This window comes from Astatotilapia calliptera, chromosome 22 (assembly GCF_900246225.1).
Source record: "Astatotilapia calliptera chromosome 22, fAstCal1.2, whole genome shotgun sequence".
Lineage (NCBI taxonomy): Eukaryota > Metazoa > Chordata > Actinopteri > Cichliformes > Cichlidae > Astatotilapia > Astatotilapia calliptera.
The window spans coordinates 17,568,284-17,592,702 of record NC_039322.1 but is presented as its reverse complement, the minus strand read 5'-3'; the positions used below and the strand labels follow the sequence as shown (position 1 = coordinate 17,592,702).

At 43.2% G+C, this 24,419-nt stretch overlaps 1 protein-coding gene across 4 annotated transcripts in view; it reads right to left on the bottom strand.

Annotated features, from left to right (window-relative positions):
* Nucleotides 1-1,202: 1,202 nt before the first annotated feature.
* The window catches only part of pum1 (pumilio RNA-binding family member 1), a 28,014-nt gene continuing 4,797 nt past the window's right edge, over nucleotides 1,203-24,419 (bottom strand). Inside the window, exons 3-23 of one of the 4 annotated variants that reach the window (XM_026155772.1) lie at nucleotides 19,490-19,612; nucleotides 18,779-18,847; nucleotides 17,533-17,635; nucleotides 15,225-15,418; nucleotides 14,846-15,018; nucleotides 14,487-14,751; nucleotides 14,306-14,399; nucleotides 13,811-13,909; nucleotides 13,519-13,661; nucleotides 13,135-13,273; nucleotides 12,912-13,046; nucleotides 12,218-12,517; nucleotides 10,277-10,519; nucleotides 9,230-9,524; nucleotides 7,576-7,705; nucleotides 7,246-7,380; nucleotides 6,443-6,580; nucleotides 5,663-5,788; nucleotides 5,338-5,459; nucleotides 4,648-4,840; nucleotides 1,203-3,060 (exon numbers count right to left, since the gene is read on the bottom strand). In XM_026155772.1, coding sequence (XP_026011557.1) covers nucleotides 2,929-3,060; nucleotides 4,648-4,840; nucleotides 5,338-5,459; nucleotides 5,663-5,788; nucleotides 6,443-6,580; nucleotides 7,246-7,380; nucleotides 7,576-7,705; nucleotides 9,230-9,524; nucleotides 10,277-10,519; nucleotides 12,218-12,517; nucleotides 12,912-13,046; nucleotides 13,135-13,273; nucleotides 13,519-13,661; nucleotides 13,811-13,909; nucleotides 14,306-14,399; nucleotides 14,487-14,751; nucleotides 14,846-15,018; nucleotides 15,225-15,418; nucleotides 17,533-17,635; nucleotides 18,779-18,847; nucleotides 19,490-19,612 — 3,351 coding nt within the window. In that variant the 3' untranslated portion in view covers nucleotides 1,203-2,928. Of the gene's footprint in view, nucleotides 3,061-4,647; nucleotides 4,841-5,337; nucleotides 5,460-5,662; nucleotides 5,789-6,442; nucleotides 6,581-7,245; nucleotides 7,381-7,575; nucleotides 7,706-9,229; nucleotides 9,525-10,276; nucleotides 10,520-12,217; nucleotides 12,518-12,911; nucleotides 13,047-13,134; nucleotides 13,274-13,518; nucleotides 13,662-13,810; nucleotides 13,910-14,305; nucleotides 14,400-14,486; nucleotides 14,752-14,845; nucleotides 15,019-15,224; nucleotides 15,419-17,532; nucleotides 17,639-18,778; nucleotides 18,848-19,489; nucleotides 19,613-24,419 lie in introns of all 4 variants that reach the window. The other 3 variants (XM_026155771.1, XM_026155773.1, XM_026155774.1) reach the window with 3 other exon arrangements.

The following is a 24,419-nucleotide window of genomic DNA, read 5'->3' as shown; positions in this document are numbered from 1 at the left end:
GCTTCTGTTCTGGGAAGATTTTCCACAGGTTTTAGGAGTGTGTTAATGGGAATGTTGACCTTCTTCTGGATGTGTATTTGTGAGGTCAGACACTGATGTTGGACGAGAAGGCCTGGCTCATAGACTCCGCTCTAATTGGCGTTTTATCAGGTTGAGGTGAGGACTCGGTGCAGGCCAGTCAAGTCTTTCCACACTAAACGTGCTTATTCATGTCTTTATGGTCCTTGCTTTGTGCACCGGTCATGTTGGAACAGGAAGGGGCTATGCCCAAACTGTTCCTACAAAGTTGGGACAATTAAATATCTTGGTATACTGAAGCATTAAGAGTTCCTTTCACTGGAACTAAGGGGCCAAGCCCAACTCCTGAAAAACAACCCTACACCTAGAAACTTTACACTTGGCAACCGCCAAACCCTGATTCATCCGTCAGATTGCGAGACGGAGAAGGGTGACTCAGAGAATACATCTCCACTCCTCTACAGTCCAGTCGTGGCGTGCTTTACACCACTGTAATATTGTGCTTAGTGATGTAGCCGCTCAATCATGGAAACCTATTCTGTGAAGCTCTCCAAGCACCGTTTGGAGCTCCTAAGAGCGACCCATTCTTTCACAAATGTTTATAGAGGCAGTCTTCATGCCCAGGTGCTTGATTTTATACACCTGAATCCTACGATTTGAATGGGTGACTGAATACTCTTGACAATATATTGCAGTCTGTTTGAATGACAGCACTGGAGGACTACAAGATGTATTTGTTCTGACTGAGGCCTGTTCAACACTGCAATGCAGGCTGATTATCAGTAAATTAGGACTTCTTCTCCACTGACCGTAGGAGGGTTTTCACTCATGCTCTTCCTATTGCGATCACATAATGAGCATAAACAGAGCAGGGAGTCAAAAATAATAGAGGCGGTTTTTGGTACACATTACTTAAATTGTTCCCGACTTCTTCCATTCAGCACTGCTGGTTTGTCAGTCCTTGCGATGCCCCATTAAGGTGCCAGCCTCATTAATCAGCCACATTTATGGGAGAAAGTGGAGCATCAGGACCAAACGCCCTGCTCCCCTCTCTTGACTCTTGCTGTGTAATTGCGGCCGTATCCATTCGGTAGACATCGAACACACGCTACGGCACAGAGGATCCTGTTTCTCGATTCAACATAACGAGAGTACCAGACACACAATGAAGCACAGCGGAGGCGGGTAAATTTTCAAAGTTTTTTTTTTTTTGTTCAGTTTGGTTTCAAAATAAAGATCACACAATTGTTTAGAGACAATCTACAACAGGAGTTACAAAAAATAGTTGCCCAGGCAATAAGCATACACAGGTTCTGTTAACTATACACATATGGTTACAGGTGTGCTCGTAGTAAATATACACAAGGCTGCTCCAAATGTACACCGCGCTGTGGCGGGCGGCCTCTCTCTCACCCAAAAGGACATGGACAGTATGATACAGCACTTACAGCACTAGAGAAAATGCCAAAAAACACAAGAGTCTCCTCTGTACAATCCACGCGTTTACCCCTGAAAACAGTCATGGGTAACTGAGGAGTTTGGGGGGAGAAGGGGAAGGGGGGTTTAAATGAGTAAAAGTTATTTCTCCCACCCAGCCAGCGTACTCAAAACACATGACACATTTCATGGGGTAAAGCATTCCTATAAAAAGATCTTAAAAAAGGTCAAAAAGTCCCCCCCCCTCCCCACCAAAACAACAAACAAACAAAAAACAAACCAGAAGACACCACTAATCTATCCGAACGTGTCCAATTGGGAGTCGGCGGGAGATCGACGTCTTTAAGTTAAGCAGTGACGAGATAAAGATAAAACCAAGCGTGGCGAATCTTTGTACAAGTACAACGCTGTATAGAAAGGGCTTTTCAAAACAAAATTTGATATTACAATTTACAATATACAACAACTCATATGTCACAACCAAGGAGGTGAGAATATACACTGAAATGCACAGTTTTTTTTTTCCTTTTTTTTGTCCCCCAGAGTGAGATTTTTTTTCTTTTTTTTTCTTCTTCTCATACCAAAAAAGGGTGGTAAAGCACTTTTACATTACAAGGGTTTACAAATGTACAATTATACAGTCAGAAGTATGTGGTCACTACTAGGATACATTATAGATACAGATTCAACATCAAAAACCAGAAAAACTACAAAGTTTTATATATATATTTATATATATATATGCAAAGGTCTACACCAAGTATACACGTTATATTTATAGAAGCAAGACCAGAAAACGAATCTCCCATGCTAAATGATCTGTCTGCTGGTTAGCTGATGGTGGCGCGCGCGCATGTGTGTGTCTGTGTGTGTGTGTGTCTGTCTATGATTCGGGGACGTCAGACAAATTAAATACTCGTTCCATCTCATAGTGGTAAATAGCTAGAATGAGAGGAGGAGGAGGAGGAGGAGGGGGCTCTAGGATTGTGTATGCAGCAGTAGCAAAAAGTGAAAGATTTATCTTTTGAGTTTATCAGAAGCAAAAAAGGAAAAAAAGAAAAAAAAGAAAAGAAAAGGAGGCGTGGGGTGAGTAGAGTGGGTCTCACCTCTCCTTGTTCACCCCCTCCTGCCACCGTCGCTGCCTTCCACTGCACCCAGTTTACAGACTGGAGTCCAGTGGGGGGAGGGGTGCCAAAAATCCAACCACGAAAAAAAAAGAAGAAAAAACCCAACCCACCAACTAAGGCTGCCTGTAGCAACAGGCTCCTCCCGAAGGGTTGTCATGGAAACAGTGGTGGGAGGGGTACACGATGTCCTCTATGAGGATTTGGTGGGGTGAAGTGGGCATGATGCTTTCTGAAGGGTCAGACGAGGGGGTGGGTGGGGTAGACATGAAGGCATGAGGAAGGTGAGCTGAAGGGTGGGGAGGTGGTAGACATGATTTTGGGGTGGGGGAGGAGGAGGGGGTTCAGTTTACATGATGCCATTAGGAGGGCCGCAGAGAGGACCCAGGTCGACGCCGTTCTTCATGTAGTACTTCTCGAGCTTGGCGAGGATGTGTTTTCCATACGTGTACTTCCTCAGCGTGGAAATGTGAGGCCGGATCTGTACACACACACACACACACACGCACACACACACACACACACGTTAGTCAAAAATTGATACAAATTTGCTCCTTTTCGAGTCCCCTTACATGCATGCAGACCTCACATCAGTGACGAGGCTGACATTAACTGAGGTTGATAGATGCCAGTCTATAAACCGACTGAGCAAACATTACTAGAAGAGTTAATAAATAAAGGAATAAATAAAACCCAGCTCTCTAATTTCGCCCTCTGATTTGCACTCACTCGACACTTTGTTAGACACATCTGTTCAAGTGCCAATCACAAGGCTGAATAGATTTAGGCACGTAGACACAGCCAAGGCGAGCTGCTAAAGTTCAAAGTGAGCATCTGAATGGGATTTTCCTGCACAGCCATCTCTAAAGTTTACAGAGAAAATATCCAGTGAGCAGCAGCTCTCTGCTGAAAGTGCCTTGTCGATGGTAGAGGTCAGAGGAGAATGGCCAGGCTGCTTTAAGCTGATAGGAAGGCAACAGTAACTCAAATAACCTCTTGTTAGAACCAGGTATGCAGTAGAGCGCACTGTGTCAGTCCTGTCAAGTAAGAACAGGAAACTGAGGCTAGAGTTCGTACAAGCACATCAAAACTGGACAACAGAAGACTGGAAAAATGCCACCTGGTCTGATGAGTCTTGATTTCATTCGGATGGATGGGTCAGAATCCGGTGTAAACAACATGAAAGCACCAGCACTTGTTTATTCTACGCCACGAAGAATGAATGCAGCCCTGAAGGAGAAAGGGGGCCTAATCTGGCACTCGCGAGATGTACCTAATGAAGTGTCCGGTGAGTGTACGCATTAATGCAAACTTCACTGAAATGTTCTTTCCCATTATGGATGGAGGTCAAGCTAGCAGACATATTTGTACCTTAATAGCTTTAGAGGTAGTTGCTACTTGGACACAACAACAGAGTGCATTAGCTGGATGAGCTCTCATCAATCCAACCCACCTGCACAGTTTTGCATTAGTGACGGTTGGTTTCATTATAGTTTTGTTCGCGTTAGCGATCTAATTTGCTTAAAAAACAAAAAACAAAACAAAAAAAATTCACACTGCTGAATTTAAGACTGCTGAATTTAACCCTGGGGAAGCTGAAAAGCTTCCCTAGGGTTTGACATCTAGAGCTGAAACAAATAGTCTCGGGTTTATAGGTTTTATAGCCGAGAACAGCTTCAATTTATTCACCTCTTATTCCTGTTCATGAGCTGAATTAAACCATCTTAAATCACTTTGAGCTTCGGGCTGTTTGGGGAATAAATGAATGTGCTGAACTTTACACCAACACCATAATAAAAATGACTATTTCCAACCTTTAAATCACAGTTACTGCATTTGATTGCTCTAAAAAGGGTGAAATGTTCAATGATTATCCTTCAATTGTAACACAGAGCAGCGCTCTAAACGCCAGAAAACACCTCCTCATCCAGAAAATGTCAAAGCTATACAACAACGACTTCCCCATAAGTGACTGCAGTAAACACTGAACAAAAGAGGATTACAATCACATCTTTTATCCCAACATTTAGACGGGACGCACGATGACCCCTCTGGCCCCTTTACCAACCTTATGCATTACGATTTTGCGCTGCGTTGGCTCGGCCACATCGATCATCTTCTGCACCACATAGTTGGCGTACTGGTCCTTCATCATGGTGTATAAGGCACTGTGGGGGCCCTCAGTCAGGCTGCACACTTCATCTATCAGTACGGCCCGTTCTGCCCGTGACGCATGGGTAACACACTTCTCAACCACATTGCTGGAGAAAGGAGGAGGAGGAAGGGGGGACAGTGTTAATAAAAGCCACAAGAATAGAGGAGTGAGAACACAAGCAAATGTTTTCCCACACCAACAAGCCTGTCTCTGCATATGAAGTACCTGTAACCCAATTTGATCATTTCTGGCCTGAATTTTAAACAACAGCAGGTGACTTAAAGCTTAAAGAAGCTCCAAAATCACATTAGATCATCTACTCTGTAATGTGTGCCTATGGTGTAAATATAAAGGCTGTACCATGTTTGGTTCATGATCAAAGTGTCTGAGTAACAGATGTTATCATAAATATCGTAACGTCCCCCAGGCACAGAAAAAGTTCCTTATCTGATTGCAGGTGTGAAGAAACCAAAGGAAAACCTCTCAAACAAAGATGGAGCTGACAACGTGCGCACGTGTGTGTGTGTGTGTGTGTGTGTGTGTGTGTGTGTGTGTGTGTGTGTGTGTGTGTGTGTGTGTGTGTGTGTGCGCGTTGGTGTTTACCTGGCAAACTTGTGCTGGCTGAGTCCCAGTACATTGCCTCTGATCTCAGCCACAATTTTACTCTTATCCTCGGCTCTGCCATGCTCCAAAACGTGCTGGATCACGTAGTTGCCATATTGGTCCTAAATAAAACAAACCGCAGACACATTAACTAAAAACGTGAGAAGGACAGCTGGTGGCTCTGACGTCACATCAAACACAGCCAACTTCAGAAATCTGGAGGCTCCGAGAGGAGCTTTTTTCCCCTCTTTGAGCTAACTTGAAATGTCGTTATCCTGAAAAATATAAAGCTGCAGTCAAAGACTGACAGCGCTGAGTGCCTCACCTGCACTAGCTGCTCTGTGTGCTGATGGAGCTCCTCCAATATGGGCAGCGTCTGCTCGGGGAGGCAGTGTTCGAGAATGCGCTGGATCACTCGGCAGCCGTAAGGGTGAGTGGAGAGGGCGAAGACCTGAGAGACGCGTGTAGTTGCACATTTTTAGTCATTCCGCTCACAATCGCATATCAACTCAAGCTCAGTGAGGTGAGATGAACTCAAACTGTTTTCACTTATGGTGTACAAAGCGCCTCGAATTATCAGAGGCATACTTTTGCATACCCGGCCCACCCCTGCAGGGAAGGTGAAACACAGATTCCTGACATGCTTTCAGCTACACAAACAAATCTGAGCCACCGGGTACGAGACGTGCCGTTACACAACATGCAAATGCTCGAGAAGCAAAACACTCACACGGTGGTAACATTTACTGTCAGAGCGCCGAGTCGAGAAACCGAGACCTTTCATGTGTAGACAACAAAAGGATGATGCACGAACACACAATCTTTATTTTAACACTTTATGCTAATGTAACATTTAGCTTGTAGGTAGGTAGAAGATGGCTGTCGCCACTGGGCTGAGGTTTCTGTTGCCAAGGCAACATACCCTGTCCCTGAGAAGAAAAAAAAAAAAGAAAAAAAAAAGGCCTGAGCATGTGTGTCTATGTGCTTTGGCGGTGACAATATGCTCGCTGCCTTCAGGCAGCAGCAGCGAGTGTGTGTGGATGTCAGCCATGAGCTGGCGTGCTACAGTGACTGAATGTGGAAATATTTTTTTGTGCAGACCGACCTGTCCCTTAAAGGCTTCGATGATGAAGTGCAGCGCGTGAGGCTGGACACATTCGATACACTTCTGCACCACATGGTTACCGTTCTGGTCCTTTACGCACTTCAGCACGTGGCCGTCCAGCTCCCGCACCATCTCGCTCTGCAGAGACGAAGAAGAAGAAGAGAGGGACAGAGGGGAGGCGGAGTGAGGAGAGGGACAGTAATTGTTTGTGAGAAATCAAATATTGCCTGATGGCATTTTTCAGCCTCTCCTTCATTTTTCATTGCAGCTCACAGCCAGACAAATAACACTGGGCTTTTAACAGATGCCCTGCAGGAATCTATTGGGGTCTATTAAGCAAAGATGGATAACTTACTTCCTCACATACACACACAGAGAGACCCTATCCTAAAACACTGACTTCAAACTAAATTATTTCCTGTTGATATTCCTCTAGCTTTATCTGAATAGCACCAGTTTACATTTGCATATAAACTGTGGCGTCTTTAGCTTCATTCAACGCTGATGATAGAGTGCATACAAGGAGCCTGCTGTTTCACAAGGGAGCGCCAACATAAAAGCTCAGCGTACCTCTTCATCGATGCTGCATTCTGCTGTATAAATAGAAATGTGTTATCTATGAGCAATGTGCTCTCACTCACAGCTGAATTATCAGCACGTGGATAATAGATGTGCTAACAAATTGGGACACTAGGATATTTCCCCCTTTTCCCCCCCGCCTTCAACAGAAATCCAAGCGCAGCAGAGTTGTGACAGGATAGATTTATTTAGGGTCATGTTTACACGCTCACAAGTGTACTTACAATAACCTGCTGATCCGAGGGGATGAACTCCAGAGCTTTCTGAATGACCCTGCAGCCGTACATCTGCAGGGCCAGAGACAGCACGTGACCTCGGATTCTCTCAGCGAGAGCCAGCTTCTGGTCCAGGCTGCCAAACTGAAACGCACAAACAAAATGAGCCTCTAATCCTTTTGACAATATGCAACACCACACATGTAAGCAAAATCAGACAGGCTACAGAAGCTATTAAAGCTAGGCGTGGTTCTGAAGAATAATCAACTGAGACTTTCCCATAAATTTAACGTTGGTGTTTCAAAGGCACACGCAGCACAGCATCAACTGCACACACACCTCAAAGAACTTCTGGATGACGTAATTCCCAAAAACATCCACCATGAGCTGGTAGGCCGCCTGCAGGATCTCGCTGAAGACGAGCTGGCGCTCTGCTGAACTGGCTCGCTCCAATTTCAACTGGATAAACCTTTAAAAGAGAACGAGGATGAATAAAAGTATATCTTTTAAATTAAGTTCGACAAACATCTTTTGTTCTGTTTTTCCCCCCTTCTTCTTTTTCCTGTCTGCAATGTATACAAGCCTCATGAGAAAATACACAGACTCTTCTCATAAAATCAACCAAGTGCATAAAGGGGATTTACAAAGTTTAGATGAAACTGGAGATGAAGACAAACACGTCAGAGCAATAAAGCGAGACAGATGTCCTGAGACAGAACTGAGAGAGAAGTGCTCCAGTTTCTTTAACCTGAGGGACAGTCGGAGTGGAGACGGTCCAAAGAGGGAGCTGAAGGAAGTGAGCAGCCTGTGAGGTGAAGAGATGGATGCCCGGCGAGGAGAGAGATAAAACAGACTGAGATGGTGGAAAGAAATTGTCTGGGACGTGCAGATCGGGCATGTTGATATGTTCACAGATGACTTCAGCAGAAAAGTCTGCACATGTCTGGACTGCGTCACAGTGTCGGGCAGTGATGGTTCAGTGACAACACTTTTCTGTCAGTATCAATGTTTAATATAGAGGTTACTTCATGAAATTAAAGAGCTTAATCGCCAATTTTGTCTTCCTTACACTGGCTCCTCATAAAGTTTAGGGTTCAATTTAAAAATCTGGTGATCACTTCATAGCACAACACGTTCAAATGTCTCCATACATCAGTGAACCACTACAATCATGTTGGCTGTACATAGATCCAGTGACCTAAGATCTGTTGACACTGTTAATACCTTTACTTTAACAGAAGCTTAGGATGCACCGTTTCAGACGTGGCTTTATTTATTTTAATCGATTTATACCATTTTAATTCTAATTACTCTGTATTGAAAAGCACTTTGTAAATTTTGCTCTTGAAAAGGACTCTTCAGTCACACACCAACTGTCAGAGATCAATATGTGAGAAATAAACCTGCCATGCAAGTACATTATCGATGGGCACTGCTACAGCTCACCTGGCTGAGAAGGTGACCTCCCCCTGTGCTAAACCCACGACCTCGTCCCACTTCTCTCTCCAGTCTTCATTGTCCTGTCTACTAAAAATTCTCTGTATAAGTTAATGTGTCTAAAGACAAATAGACTCAATGGCCTGATAAATTTGCAAGTTATTACTTGAAATTCAAGCACAAGCGATGATTTGGTGTGTTTAAACTGCTGGTAATACAAAATGAACAGTCTGGAGGCTTCAGAGTCTACAAACACCCACCGCGAACGATTAATTGCTAAAGCGGCTGGTATATTAATCGTGCAGCACATCATTAGTCGCAGCCACAGACAGACTTTACTTTTTGTGTCTACTTTTTCATTACAACTTAACTGGCACTAGTGGTACGCCTAAAAGTTGACGTTTCACAGTAACACATCCTGTCACATACTTGTTGTGTGGTATCCTATTAACCTGCAGTTATTGGGGCCTCCAACTGACTGCCATTACTCATGGGACAGACTTTCGGGGGAATTCAAAGGTGTTATTTTATACTGGAGGTAACTGCCCACACGTACCTGCTGCCGTGCTGATCCTGGCTGAACTCCATGATGTGGCCGGCGATGTCTCGGAGCTGCAGGTTGGGATAGCGGTTGTTCCTGAAGTCCTCGAGCAGGCGGCTCCGGCCTGATGGCATCACGTCCGACATGCCGTAACGTAGCCGTGATGATGGGAAGAGCTGGCTGCTGGGGGAAAAGAGGGAGGAGCCCGAGCTGGCGGCGTTGCGGTACTTGGCCTCGGCTCCTGGAGCTGCGGAGATGAAACGCCCACTGCCATTGGTCAGGCCTCCTGAGGCGTCAGAGAGAAAGGGGACTGTCACAAAGTCAAATGAAGAGAATATGAACCTAAAAATACATCACACACAAATAAGTACCAATAGGTACTACAACAGTAAACGCAAGTTATACAATGAACATCATTCAGCCTGTCTGACACAGAATTAGCTGAAAATATATGGAATTAATCCTTGAAGTTGAGCAGTAGATATTACTACTCAAAAACCTGTGTTCTTAGATAAACTTGGTGTCTAGCTGAGCATGTCAGTGCACGCTTGTTTCCTTCCTTTGAAAAAAAAACAAAAACAAAAACAAAGAAGTTCTTTCTGATTGGTTGAATCTGTACAGAATGACAAATCTGATGCATGTGAATGAATATGCCACAGCTAGGTAATCCATCCGAGTCATAATGAAGCCTCGCCCTGACTGTCAGTTTGTTTAATTATCATTCCATCAACACTGATTTGCATTAAAATTCACTCTGCCGACTGTCAATCACGCAAAACAAAACACTGCGACACAATTTATAATTAGTCCCTCAAAACATGCTGTCGTACAAATCTTCAGCTCCATTTGTTAGTTTGGAAAACTGAACAACGGCCGCTTCTCAATTAAGCCAGACACATCTTTTACTAGAATAAACTCTAAATGATGCATATTTGTTTACATTATTGTAAAGCTTTAAAAAAAGTTCTGGTAAGTTAAGTAAAGAAACCATCAACTGATAAAACATCATTATAAACCAGCAGCACTCCTAATTAACACAACATCCAGAGAAAAGATGCTTACCAAGATTGAGGTTGGATGAGGAGCTGTGATTGGACAGGGAGGGTGGAGGTGTGAGGGAATGGGAAGGCCCCTGGTTGGGTAAAGGCATGCCCACAGGGCCAGGGGATGGACTGAAGCCCAGGGTGCCGTTGTAAAATCCTCCATGACCAATCGGGGTGAGGCTGGAAGGTGTGCGTTTATACAAATCGCTGTTGCCTGTCAATGAGTCCCGTCTTGAGCCACTGCCACCACTCGAGTTGGCCACTAGAGGGAGACAAAGATATGAATTCAATCAGGTTATCTGTTTGTATTTATCAGTAACTGTTATTCAGTTTAACTACTCACAGCTACATTATACATTGGCAACAATGTTCCCTCTAATTTTTCATGTGTCTGAGCGAACACACAAACTCCCTGAGCGGTCCCTTGGACCACTGTGAGCAACAGCAGACGTGTGCACTGTGGTCACGCCAGCATCGAATCCATCCAAAGTTACATGGTTTATTAAAATAATCAAATTACAGCATTTACATTTATGTTAGACTACTTTTAATTAACTGCTTTAGCCCACTTACAATGAAAATGTAAACAAATCTTGTTCATGACCTGTGTAGCATGTTAACACTATTGGGAGTAAAAATAACTTGAACTCCAATTTTGAAAACAAAACTTTCTCTCTCTTTTATAAAGCTCTGACTTGTATTATGAGTCTGTGGTCTGGGAGAGAGTCCTGTAACTCTCTGTCTGCAAAATACAGTATATAATGATACAATGCTGGGCAATTAATTATATAGTTACTTCTTTAAAAAAGTAACTGAGTTACGCAAACAACAACGTTTTTTGTAGCCGTTTACCTAAAACTGTAGCCAAGGCGTTTTTTTAAATAAACATTTCAAACTATTTACAGAACAATCAGCTGTTCTGCATCAAATTTGATGCCACACAAATTATTTGTGCCACTCCAAAAAATAATTTCTTTCCACTATAAAGGAGAACAACAGTCTGATACCTGCAGGCCTGACAACAGCAGATGTATCACTCCTGTAACACCTGTAACATTCAGCAGTCGCCTCATTGTTCTGACACACACAACAAAACTATTGACTACACTACACACTAACTACACAAGACAACACACTAACTTTAGACTCCAAACACGCTAAACTTTGCAAATCTCTCACATCTCAGAACACCGCTGTCACTCCTAAAACTTCCCCCCCTTTCTAAACAACTAGATGCCACGTTACCATATCATTTTTTGATTGATCGACATGCTACATTTTTCCACCAATAGGAAAGGGTGGGGTATTTTGGTTTTGCTCACAGGCGGAGAGTGCTTTCGAACATTTTCCTTATAAAACGCAGTTTTTACCGTTTCTTCCCGCAGTAAATATAAACAACGATAGTATTCAGGAAAAAAAAAAACACTGCAGAAATTTTTATCATAACTCTGGTTTTACGCGGCCTATCAACATAATTTAAAAACTGGTATAAAGTTCACACTTTTTCCATCAATTGTTTGTCTGTCCTGCTCACATCTCCAATGGTTGTACACGTTGTTATTAACGTGGCTTCACTCCACATCAGCCACGCCGCTTTGCTAGCTAAAACACCGGTGTCGGCACATAAGGACGCTGTCATAGCCTGTCGACGACGCTGATTAGCTGTGTATATACGAATGTGAATCGCATCATTGGCTGGACTATGGGATAAGGTGGCATCGTTCTAATCCCATACGGGAGCAGCCAGTCACTTACTGACTAACACTGCAAAACAGAATTGTTAAAGTATTCATTTTAATTTCAATTCAGGTTAGATTTTGTTTCTATGCGCAACGCAGATTTTCTGTGCAATTGCGCACGCGCGCAGCTTAGAGGGAACATTGATTGGCAAGTCACTTAGATTTATTTTAAAAGACCACAAAAGAACCAAAGATATCATGTGGAAAGAGTGCATTCCCACCTGCAGTGCCAAACCCTCCCAGCGTGGCCCCCAGAGTGGCACCGAGAGAGGATGAGGCTTGCTGGCTGAAGCCCAAGGAGGCAGACCCTGGTCCAGGCTGGGCAGAGCCTTGTGAGAACAGAGAGGAGCTCTGGGAAGAGGAGCTAAGGGACGAGGATCCGTAGAAGGAACTTCCTCCCAGAGCGCCACCGGGGCCACCCTGCTGCTGAGGCTGCTGGGATGTCATGGCACGGAAAGGACCGTTAGCCCCGCCACCAAGACCGCCGTTGGCACCACCAGCAGAGGCTGCTGCAGCAGCAACTGGAGACGGGAAACAATCCAAGTCAATCATCTCATAAAGCAACAAAAAATTTATATTGTGTTAAGTAAACGCGTCGTTGAAGATAATCGTAAGATTGATTTCTTTTACTTCCCTAACAATGCTTTCAATCACCTCCATCAGTGACGTAAACCTTGCTTTTTAAAACTCAGTAACACTCCCTCATGGGAACTCCTTGTGCAAATCTAAGTCCAGACTTGAAAGTACATAGTCACAATCCCATAATTGCGTGCTCTGGTTAGATGGGACATTTAGAACATGTTGTTAAAGGCCACAATATGTAATCTGCTGTTTTGTGTGCATGACAGTCTCGTTTATTGCAACAGAGGCAGGCTGGGCTTCTGACCACACGCTCCAAGTGAGCTGCTAGTTTACCTGCTTGTGCTGCAGAAGGCGATATGATGACGGAGGCGGGGGCCATGAGGCGGACGGGGCCACTCCTGGCTCCCGTGTTGACCACCAGGGCCCCTGTCTGATCATAGTAGGCTGCGGGCGCCAATACTGGATACCCTGAGAAAGAAGATTTTGACATGTTTCTTTCATATAGATGACGGGCGGCAGTAACGCATAACTGAGCTGTTTATAGTTTTGCACTCACCGGGTACTCCTGCTGCTAACCCCTGCCCAAAGGCGAGGGCTGAGTTGACTGCTGCTGCTGCCACCAGCTGGTCATTTTGCTGACCCTGTTGCCCTTGGCTAGGGGTCAAAGGTCGCTGATTTCCTCCAGCACGCATCACCTTTAGAAAGTAAGAAAAGCAAAATTCTGAATTTGTTCCGTGTAGAATAAGAAACAAAGCTCAACCGCACAAATGGGAGAAGAACAAGTAGCAGTTCCCTGATTTGCTTATAATCATTTAATAATCAATGAAGAGGTCTTTGTCTAAATGCACTTTTTAAACTGGCATGAGAGACGAGCGCTCACAGAAATATTTTGAGCCGGTGGGAGCCCGTGTGTCAGTTTTCTGTCGGACAGTCAACTGACCTGCTGTTGGTTCTGCTGGCCCTGGCCTGCTGCCTGCTGATTGGCTGAACTGTTGGCTGCAGCAGCCTGCTGCTGGAAAAGGTTGGCTGGATAGACACCCCAGGGGGTCACACCGTAGTACTGGGGGGGCATCACTGCTGGACCTAGACACAAAGAGATACACAAAGTAGCTTTGAGATATGGCAACAGTGTCCATATTTATGGATCAACATATGAAAATTACATTTTTGTTTTGCATTTAACAGAAATCTAAACGGAGGTGACAGCGCGTCTAAAAAGAAGAACGTCTCACCGAGTGTAGCTGCTGCTGCTAGGCCCGCTGCGTATGGGTCTGTCCCTGGCGGCGCAGCACTGATGATGTAAGGATTGGGCACAAATGCTGGAGCCAGACCTGGAAAACACAAGGAGGGTAAAGGTGGACCAGGGCAAAAGGGCTTTACATAATACATGAAGGAAAATCACAGGACTTGTTGTGAAGCTATGGCATAACTACTTAAGAGACTCGCAAGGATGTCATATTTACTAATCAAATCTCAATCTTTAAGGCATTATTTTATTTTAAACTGAAAGACAAACAATAAAAACAGCCAGTCTATACACCGAGCCGGGGGGTCAAGCTTTGCAAACATTAGTGGAAACCCTGTGCTACGAATACAAATATACCAGAAGAAGAAGCTGGCCAATCATCATGAAATGCATGTGACTGTTTGTTTTTGGGTAGTTCAAAGATAATGCGTGCGTGAAGCCATACAACCATCTGACATGCAGTTTAGACAGACACACTTACCAATGTGAGGCTGCTGTGCGGCTGCCAGTGCGTACTGCTGTTGCTGGGCTGCTGTTAACTGCTGCACTGCTAGGGCATTGTTTCTCTGAAACAGCTGCAAACAGCATGAAGAAAGGTGAACCATAGGTGAGCTGAGTGCTGTTAACACACGCTAAATAACTCCTCTGTCTGGTGATCTTACCTGCTGCTGGTTAGTGTAATCAAATAGGCCCACAGTGGGTGCAGAGTCCATGGGCATCTGAGAATTGTAGTCAAACTGAAGCGGCTCCATCACAGACTCCATGGGGTCCATGGTAACACCACCTTGTTCCACGCCAGAAAAGTCATCAGGAGGTTTGGGAACTCCGCCACCTCCCAGGGGTGTCAAACCCTCAGGCCCTACGCCCCCGGGACCACCCAGCAGATCACCCTCTGGGCCGGGAGCCGGCATGCTGCCCGGGGGGCGACTGCATGGAGCAGAGGTTCGGTTAATATCTAAAGGGTACCAATCATTTCTCTAAGGTGTGGGTGTGTGTCCTCTTGTGTCACGCAGATTTTTACCCAAACTCTTTGACGTCCACGTCGAGGCCGTTCTGTACAGGCAGCCCATTCGGGTTGATGACATCGCTGATCACATCAGATTCACCTTCCGTTAACTCTTTTAGTTTCTCTCCCTCAAACGTCGTCTTTGGCTTCTCCCTCTTTTCCTCCTCCACCTCTCCATCCCTCTGACCCTGTGTGACGGAGAGAAAATGATACAATGAGACCAGATGCACAGTGTTGCTCCTCTGCTGTACACACAGAGGAAGGCGCAGGAAGGACAAAGTGACACTGACAAAAACTACACGTTGTCAGTGGGAGAAAATGACACAATGGGCGTGTGTGGCAGTTACAGTTAGCATGATCAGGGAAACAGAAGTGTTTGAGTAATGACACTTACATAGGGTCCTTTTCGAAGACAGGAATCCAGTTTGTCAGCCGGTGAGGAGGACAGAACGTACTCTACCATGCTAACCCCGAGCCCTCCGCTCTCAGACCGTGGAGACATCACAGAGCCCACCCCGACTTCACCACCGCCATGGAAACCTTGCCCTGGCCGACGGGACACCATGATTGGCTGAGACACCGAGTGATCTGCCGTGAGAGGAACAGAGAACGACACATTTACTCAGCAAACTGTGCAAGCAAAAAGTAGCAGTTTTCAAAACAGATGGCTTGAAGATTTTTCAATAGAAATGATCATCCGGAGCAGTAACAACATGTTCAGCTGTTACAGATGTGCTGGGCGAAATAACAAAGCTCCTGATGTATTTGATAGATTCATAAGAAATTAGGATATCAGCAATATCAAATAATCTTAATCCACTTACACACAGTGCACAAAATCTGAGTAACTTAAACTCAACGTTGGGCCTGTGTAGGCACTATGGCTGATTTCAGTAACTTAATCAGTGCTGTTGGCAGCTTCTCACACACATACAGCAGAGCGCATGTAACCACATGCTGAAACAAGCACTGGCAAAGGGGAAGGTTCCAGTTTCATTACATACTGCACATCACTTTTATTTACCGTATTTTTATTTTATTTATGTACTGAGGAAGTTTTGGTGTTGCTAATAAATCTGATACAGCCATTCCCACACGTGCACCAGAACTTTCCAAGACCTCTCTTAACAGAAATGTACGGGGAAAATGTTCTGATGCTGTCACATCAGACATTAGCCGGCTCATCCAACAGCTACTAGCTCCCTAAAACAAAACCTGCATGAAATCCATGCTGGATTGAGTAGATGTGTGAATAGCATGGCTAATAGTGAAGTACATTCACTGGTATAGCGTGCATAAATTCTGCCATGTGACATGTGAGAAAAATATCTGTAGAAATATTCCTGAGCTGATTCTACAGAAACTGAAGTGCATATGTGGAAACGGCTCAAAGTTTTAACTAATTTATCTCATTTCATTTACTCATCAGCTTTACCAAAAACATCAAATCAATGTGTTACAACTCAATTATTCATTGGATATTGTCTGAAAGCGTTTTCAGTTTTCACAGGACTCTACGCAGCCCTGTAAAAAGCTAAGCACACTATGATTAACAAGGTTGTAGCAGAAATAGCCCGAAGTCTCTCACACCGTTGTGGGAGGGGGGTTTCACCCACACTTCAGTTCATTGAGGTTTGTGGGCATTTGTTTGTGACGCTCTCCTGAGGTCCTGTCACAGCATTTCAATCAGGCTGAGGTCTGAACTTTGGGCCATTGCAACGCCTTCATTCCTTTCCCCCACCTCACTCATTCTGTTGTAGAGTTACCTTTGTGGTTGGGATTACTGTCCTGTTGTTGCATTTTGTTTTTGCTGAACAGGCACTGTGCATTACAGCCAAACATCTACACTTTGATCCAGAAGTCTTGTGGTTTGTTCAGATGCAAATTTGCAAAGCTTTAGAGAGAGACTTTCTCCTGGCAGCCCTTCCAAATCATGCCAAACTTGTTCAGTCTTTTTCTGCTAACGTGACATACTAACTGAGGCCTGCAAACCAAAATGTAGCGCTTGTTTGGGTTTTGCTTACTTTCTTTGAGCATTGTTGTGGTGGTGGTAGGTGGGGGTGGGGAATTTGCTAGGATTGTGCAAACACACACCTGAATCCTCCAGACAAGCAAACTGACAAAACTTGTTACTGATCTGTTAAGTGCATTTGAATAGCAGCACCCAGCTGTTCCTGACCCACTTAATTCTTATGGAAGGTGTGTTTAGTTTTTGTTTTTTTTTCTTCACAAGACTGCAAAGAGTAATGTGAAAAGCATTTTTACATGACTGTAATTCATAAAAAAATTAGAATGCAAAATGATTTTTTCCCTTTTTTTCATGAACCAGTGAGTATTTGACACTCTAGAAATGAGCTAACACGCGTCAGCATTTTTTCCCGGTGCAGACATGATGTACGAGGTGCGCCAGATGACTTGTAAAAAGCCGGGATATTTCTTTTGTCATCCCGTCTACAGAAATAACCACACTGTGTTAATTTGATACAACAGGAATCTCAGATCTCGACATGATCTGGGAGAACACAAGAGATCTCACTCTGACATCAGCCTTTGAGTCTGGCAGGAAACTAAATATATATTTTCCAAACACCTGACAGTGATTGTTTTGGTCGTTTTTGTGCTTAAGTGGGGGGGAAAAAATGCATTCACTCCAACCTTCTCCCTACAGCCATGGCACAAACAGATCCCAGGACGGCAAATACCTGAAGCCCCCCATGCACTGTCCCTCCACTGGTCCAGGAAGATCCCCTTTGGTCCATCCTTCCCAGAGTCATCTGTTTCCCAGAACTTCTTACCAGTTAGCAGCTGCTGCAGAGACACAAGACAATGAAGAAATGAAACAGGTGGCAAAAGAAATGATGAGGTTACACAGATATTGCTGGCAGACGGGAGAACAGGCAAACTAAAAATCAATCCATACAGAACAGGAAGTTTGTACAAGCAGAGCTCTGAGTAGATGGCAAAGACTACAAATGGGCAAACTTCTTTTTTTGTTGCTGCAAACAGTCCGTTCTTGTGTTTCCAGCAACATCTGTACTTCGACCCTTGACTGAACCCCCCCCGAAAAAACAAACAAGAACAGGTCATTCTAACTGGATGAGTCAATCAAAAACATAAACTGCTTCTGCAGCAACAAAAACTAGCGTAGAGGAACAAACAGGAGCTCGATGTTCCTGCTGGGAACAGCTTCATGCTTGGATTCAAAAGAAATTCTTGCACCTTATCAGCAGTTCAGTTGTTTATCTTCATCTCTCCTCGGTTTTTATTACACCCAGTGATAGTTTTCTTTTTTTCACAGTAAAAAAAAAAAAACAACTTTTGAAACTAATCTGATGTGCATCTTCTGGCTAGAGGGGGCAAAAAAATCCATTTATAGTTAAAAAACAAAGATTACAGAGTCATTTTTGTAAGCTTTTAATAGTCACTCTCACTACTGATATATTACAGTGTATAGCAGCAAAACAGTAATCAAGCAAGCCAAAACTAACTGCAGGCACTGGCCCAACATTAACAGACTTACTGAGTGCAAAATACAAAACAAATAACAGCCGGTCCAACGAGCTCGAATTAATAAGCATCTCTGCTCAATCTCTTCTCGGCTTTCAGAGCTTTTCAGTCTCAAAAAATACAACCCAACACCGCTTTTAGCTCATAAGCAACTGATCCATTTCTATTTTTTTTTCCTCTTGGATTTCCTGCTATTCTAGTTTGACTCACTCCCGGTAATCAATCATGTTTCTATTCAGCCAAATGCCCAAGCTACAAAATACAGGGCAGGCGGTTTAATGTCGCAGTGTTGATCCACGGCGTCTGCCCTCGTCAGAAGCACTCATTTCAACCTAAATTTAGAAGTGCAAACATGAGCAACCAGCCTCAATGCTTCATTATTGGCTGAGGTCACCATCTTCTTCACAATAAGTGACCCTGATTCATCAACTCTTGTCTCACCTCTCCCATAGCGCGTCCCTCAAGAGCGAGAGCCTGGAAGTCATGGTTCAGCTCGTCCATGGAGCGCACCTGCAAACAGAAAGCAAATGAGACTGTCCATTCAGCTAACACTTATCAAGGACTATCAGGACCATGTTAAGAAAATAGATATATATTAGTGATCATTTTGAGAAAGCTGTGGAGATTAAATCTGTCATTTCAACTCAAAGAACTGCCACGGCTGCTAAACCCTCAACAAAAGCCCCTTGTGCAGATGAGTTAGTTACTTTAGAGTTTTAGTTACAAGGAAATTATTTCCCTTTTAGCACATATACTTATCACCACACTGTGTTTAAGGACGCTGAAAAAGATGGTGCAGAGAGATGCATCGGGTGAAATGAAAAAAACGCCCCGAAACTTTCACAAACGTGGAAGAGTTGGAGGGATTTGTGAAAAAAAAGAAATAGCTGGCAATGGACAGATGCAAGGATACCGATGGTTACACCGCCGTGTAATAAAGATGATGTATGTTGCATCACAAGACAACATGACAGCTGATCAGGTTGTGTCACTAACTCATCTACACAAAGGCATTTTGTAGAGGTTATAACAGCAGTGGCAGCTCTTTAACTTTGGCAGTGTTACCAGGTCACTAACAAAAAATTTGATTCCTTTAATGTCTCTGCTGTATGTTGCCACTTGTGCAACATTAACACACACACACACACACACCTGGCTGTCATGGATGTTGTCTCCAGTGGGCCAGCGATGTTTGCCGGGCTGTTCGCCATGCTGCCGCTGGAAGAAGTAGTCTACCATGGCATCGTCCTGGGAACGTCCAGCGCCCGCCACACCCTGAGAGACACAAGTACACACATGCACATTACCCTGGAATTACTGGTAACAGCAACCAGAACACAGTGCCTGAGAAAGACTGCAAACGTTATTCACCAGAGCTGAACATGCTGAAAATATACACAGAAACCAGAGTTCTTATTGTTTTGGGGGGGGGGGTTTCCTAATTAGTTATTTTATGTTTTATTTTGACTTTTTGTTTTTAATATAGTTCAGTTTCACTTTTCAGAGTGAATTTCCTTCTTTCAGTTTACTTTTTATTGTTTAAGTTTTGGTTTTAGTCTTTTTAATTATTACTGCATGGAGGGCATGTTTCAGAGGTAAAAAGAAAATCAGTATTACAATATAAACACAGCTTTAAAAGCTGAAGTTTTCCCCAGTTAAATATCATCTCTCAGGATGTGTCATTTGGATTTTTTCAGAAATCAGCAGCATCACTCAAACACGACAACAGGCTGAAGTATGTAAGGCCACATCCTCTCAGGTCCAAGTAAGAGGCAATACTTCTGTTTAACAGAAAAGCCTCCAGTCACTTCCTCCCTCCCTCACTTTGAGGGAAAACTCAAAATTCCCCCACAAGACACCACCATCAAAGAATCCACGGTTACCATGTACTGGAAACAGCTGGGCTTACTGTTTGCTGTACACGCAAAGCACAAGACAGCCAGTCAGACCAAATTGTTGCTTATCAGAAAACATTCTTCTCCCCCAAGGATTACTCATGAAAACACCAACCTTGTTATCATGAACTAACATTTTCTACCCTTCAGACTACCTTGGGGCCTTAAAATGTTTCTTTTGCTGTGGAACAAATACAATTTACACAGTGCTGAAGACAGTATATCGTTCAGACCTGTCACAGCAGCATCACAGTATTAACAGATTTGGGGGCCACATTTCAGACTACCAAACAACATTTCAGTTAAGCAGCAGAGGACACTACAGATGAGCTTCAGGAACATTTTTGGCTGTAAAACGAGTACAGCAGGAAATCCAGCAGCGAGGAGGACATAAGGATAGACGGTGTGTCCAAACCAAAGACATGTGACACTTACTGGTTTTTGACCATTGTCTAGCTTCAACATCAGAAGTGACCTTATATGGATAAGAGGCTAGAGTGCTAAGGGCCAAGTTAACAGCTAATGCAATAGGTCTAGGCTGATAGGGGCTTCCCATGATGCACTGAGGGTTTCATCTTCACTCATCTCTTTCTGGTATGTGTTTATCCAACCTTTTGCATTTAATCATCACCATCATTATCATCACCAGAACTTCACTCACCAAAACTGAAGTCCAAACATCTTGGATGGTCTGTACTGCACAAAAAAAAATCTAAATATTTGTCACATAACCCATAAAAAATGCTCAAAAAGGCTATAACAACACATACAATGTGAAGTCGCTCAGTCACTGGCTCAAAGTGGTGAATGATGTATAGGAGACTAAACTGAAAAGTTTCAGGAGGAGTTGATTGCCACTATAGAAGCGTAGTATAACATCATGCATTGCACCGAAAGAAAAGGTAGTAGCGCATCACTTAAAACTCCCACAAGATGAAGCTACTTTCTGCTCCTTCTTTACTCACAGATCACCACAGTGAGTAGCTCCAGGTTTGATTTGGCAGATTTTTAAGCTGGACCTTCCTGACACAAACCAAAGAGATTTGGGATCATTTGCTACAAACTGCCGCAAAGTATATATATTCCTTAATTCAGGAATATATGTTTGGTTTATTATGTATTCATCACAGTAATTCAGCCCATGTTGGTTTGTTACATTTTACCTTTGTTAATCTGCAAAATCCTCACATCCAAAAAGGTGACAAAAACTTCAGTAATTTTTCTATATAAATACCTACAAAGAATCAATTATCACAGCAGCCACGAGTTTGTTTGTTTTTTACAAAAATGAGCTGACAACAATGAATTGAATCTTTATGATATAAAACTGACTCTCTAGAAAGCCCGAACATGTGAATTGTATGTGTAACACAAAAAAACCAAAACAATAACCCATTAGAGGCAGCGCTCTAATGATTGTAGCCACCTTCATGCTACAACATGTCAGCTTCATTTCCAGAAAATAGCTGTGTTCATGGACACCCGATGTAGCAGAAATAACAACAATAATAACTTTTACGCAGTGGTTTAAAACAAACAACTGAGTCAGATGAAGATCAAGTTTATGCGCTTCAACCTCATAAGCGTGGTCACCTGTGGACTTAAAATAAGAGCGTGGAACAGTTAAAAGACCCTGATCAGATTAGGGCTGAACGATTATGGAAAATAATCTAATTGCGATTTTTTGCCCCAATATTGCGATTGCGATGCGATATGCGATTATTTTTTAAGGTCTTTTTCTTCTGTATTATTAAACAAAGACAAGCAATACATCATATAGTATGGCCAATACTATATTACATTAATTTTAAACTGTTCTTTCCTGGAAGACAGACCTCTGTTATGATGACATGAGGTGATGCATGAATTGATGACTGACATTTTTATTTAACTTCTTCAATCACAACAGTATATTTGAACATACACAATAGTTTATTTTTAGCTTACAAACATCTGAGCATAAAGTGCTGACAAGGAACCCTGGTGTAAACATTAAAATGAAAGTCAGTACAATGTGCAGATTGCAGAAATATACATAAACAAAATCAGTGGCTTTACCACACTCAGTTTTTCGACATCTGTGAACTACTAGACAGTCATTCAATTAAAAAATAATATTAAATAAATAAAACTAATAAATAAAAAATACACACATCTTACTGATCTCTGCAGTCAGTAACATTACATATAAAGTGCAAACATAATAGCAATTGTATAAACACACACACAAACACGCCTTTAAAGTTTAAAGGCGTGAAATTGGACGGTCTAGCCTTCTGATTAGCGTCACCGCTGTCTCGGTGGAGTTTAATAAACTCGGCCGTCTGCTTCTTGCTATCTAAAATATAACCAGACACTGGTGTAAATTCTCGACTGTCTCATACTTCTGTTTAATAAGTTTTCTGTTTGACGTTTAGTCAGCTGTGTGAAAACCAAGGAGGAACCCACCCAGGGGATTAATAAAGTTTTATTTTATCTAATCTAATAACTTTAATCTCAGCCAAACCGATTTACTCACGAACAAACAAAACACTGAAAAAAGCCCAACAATAACATTTTTAGGTTGTCTAAGTGACTTATATATTACGTTTAACCCGAGCAGCGAAACTCCGCGGTGATCTGAAAATGATGTGCCAGGAGTTGTGCCGCTCTCGGCCGCATCAGTAACCCTCGAGGTCCCGGCTAGCTGTCGAGCTGGTGGGTAGCAGACGCCTCTGAAAACGTCGAAGCACTTTTGCAAATATGGGATATCTTGATAAACCGAGCAGATATTTGATGTTTACACAACTACTTTCTCGCCTGAAAATATGTTAAAAGTTTATTTTGTGACCCAGAAAGATTAGTATGAGTAATTTTAAAACTTAGTAGCGGCCGCCATTGCTGGAAACTGGAGTTTGGCTGGGCCGCGCTATGAATTCTGGGATATGGTAGTAATTTGGACAGCCTTCGGCACGTCGCTGTGATGTAATCGGTCTACAAATGCGGCCTCAGGAGGATGCAGCCCATGAATTTGGACATGTCCAGAGTATAATCGCAGCCTTTGCGGTTAGAAAATTGCACTTGATCATGTTGCGATATTATCGCAAATGCGATATATCGTTCAGCCCTAGATCAGATGGTCAGAGGCTAACTCCTAAAATAAGGTTTTCACAACATCTGAGCTTCAGAAGCCAGTGAAGGGTGTTACCGCTTCACTTGAAAACCATAATCCTTCCAAACTAGTGATCTAACAATGAGGAAGGTCCCCTTTGCTGTGGCTGATGCCCTGCATTTATCAAGCGTGATGCTAGCCATTTAAGCAGAGCTCCTTTAACAACCATTGTTTATTCAGCTAATAACAGCCGAGGCAATACAAAAGCCTTAAAGCTAGTAAGATAAGACTGCAATTATTTGGTTCATTAGCTCTCGAGTCAAATGCACATGTTCCAGAAAGCTTGAGATGAGTGTCATCAAGCTTTAATGGCTGTGTTGCAATGTCTCATTTTCTGGTGCTCTAATCAGGGTTTGTAACAAAGTACTGGAGATTACAGTCATATGGGTATTTTTATGATATTGCTTAAAGTAAAACCGTAGGTGTAAGATCAGTGACCTTTACCCTCATTTGCCTAGATGCACCCAGATATGACCAGTTAAAATTGCCTAACAGAGTTAGCTAGCTAGCCAAGCACCAACCAGAATACATCATTTGAGAAATTCAGTGATAATGTCAAAGAGAAAAGGTGAAAAACCCCAAAAACGTAGACAATTCCTGGCTACATCTGACAGCTACACCTGCTAACACCTATTAATAAGTAACACTGAAGCTGCATCCCCACTTTTAATGATGCATAGCGACATGGCAACAAGAAACTGTTATGGAGGGCTGCAAAAATGTGCGATAGAAGCTCATTGGTGCGGTCCTCCACAACAATCCCAGTTTCTCAACTGGCCACTTGGGAAAATTAATTGCCCATTCCCTGCTTTACAGGGTTACCTAGACAACCAGAGCTTGGAATGCTGCAAACAACAAGCCATCACTGCAAAGTGCAATGAGTGAATGGTTTCCAGTGTAAATAAATAGGAACTGAAAGATTACAAAACTGTGACAAACTAATCATTGGTTGTTTATGTGTTAGTTAGGCAGGAGCACCTTCTATTGGTAGATTATGAGGACAAGAACCTTCAAAACAAGGCAGACATGCTCAGAT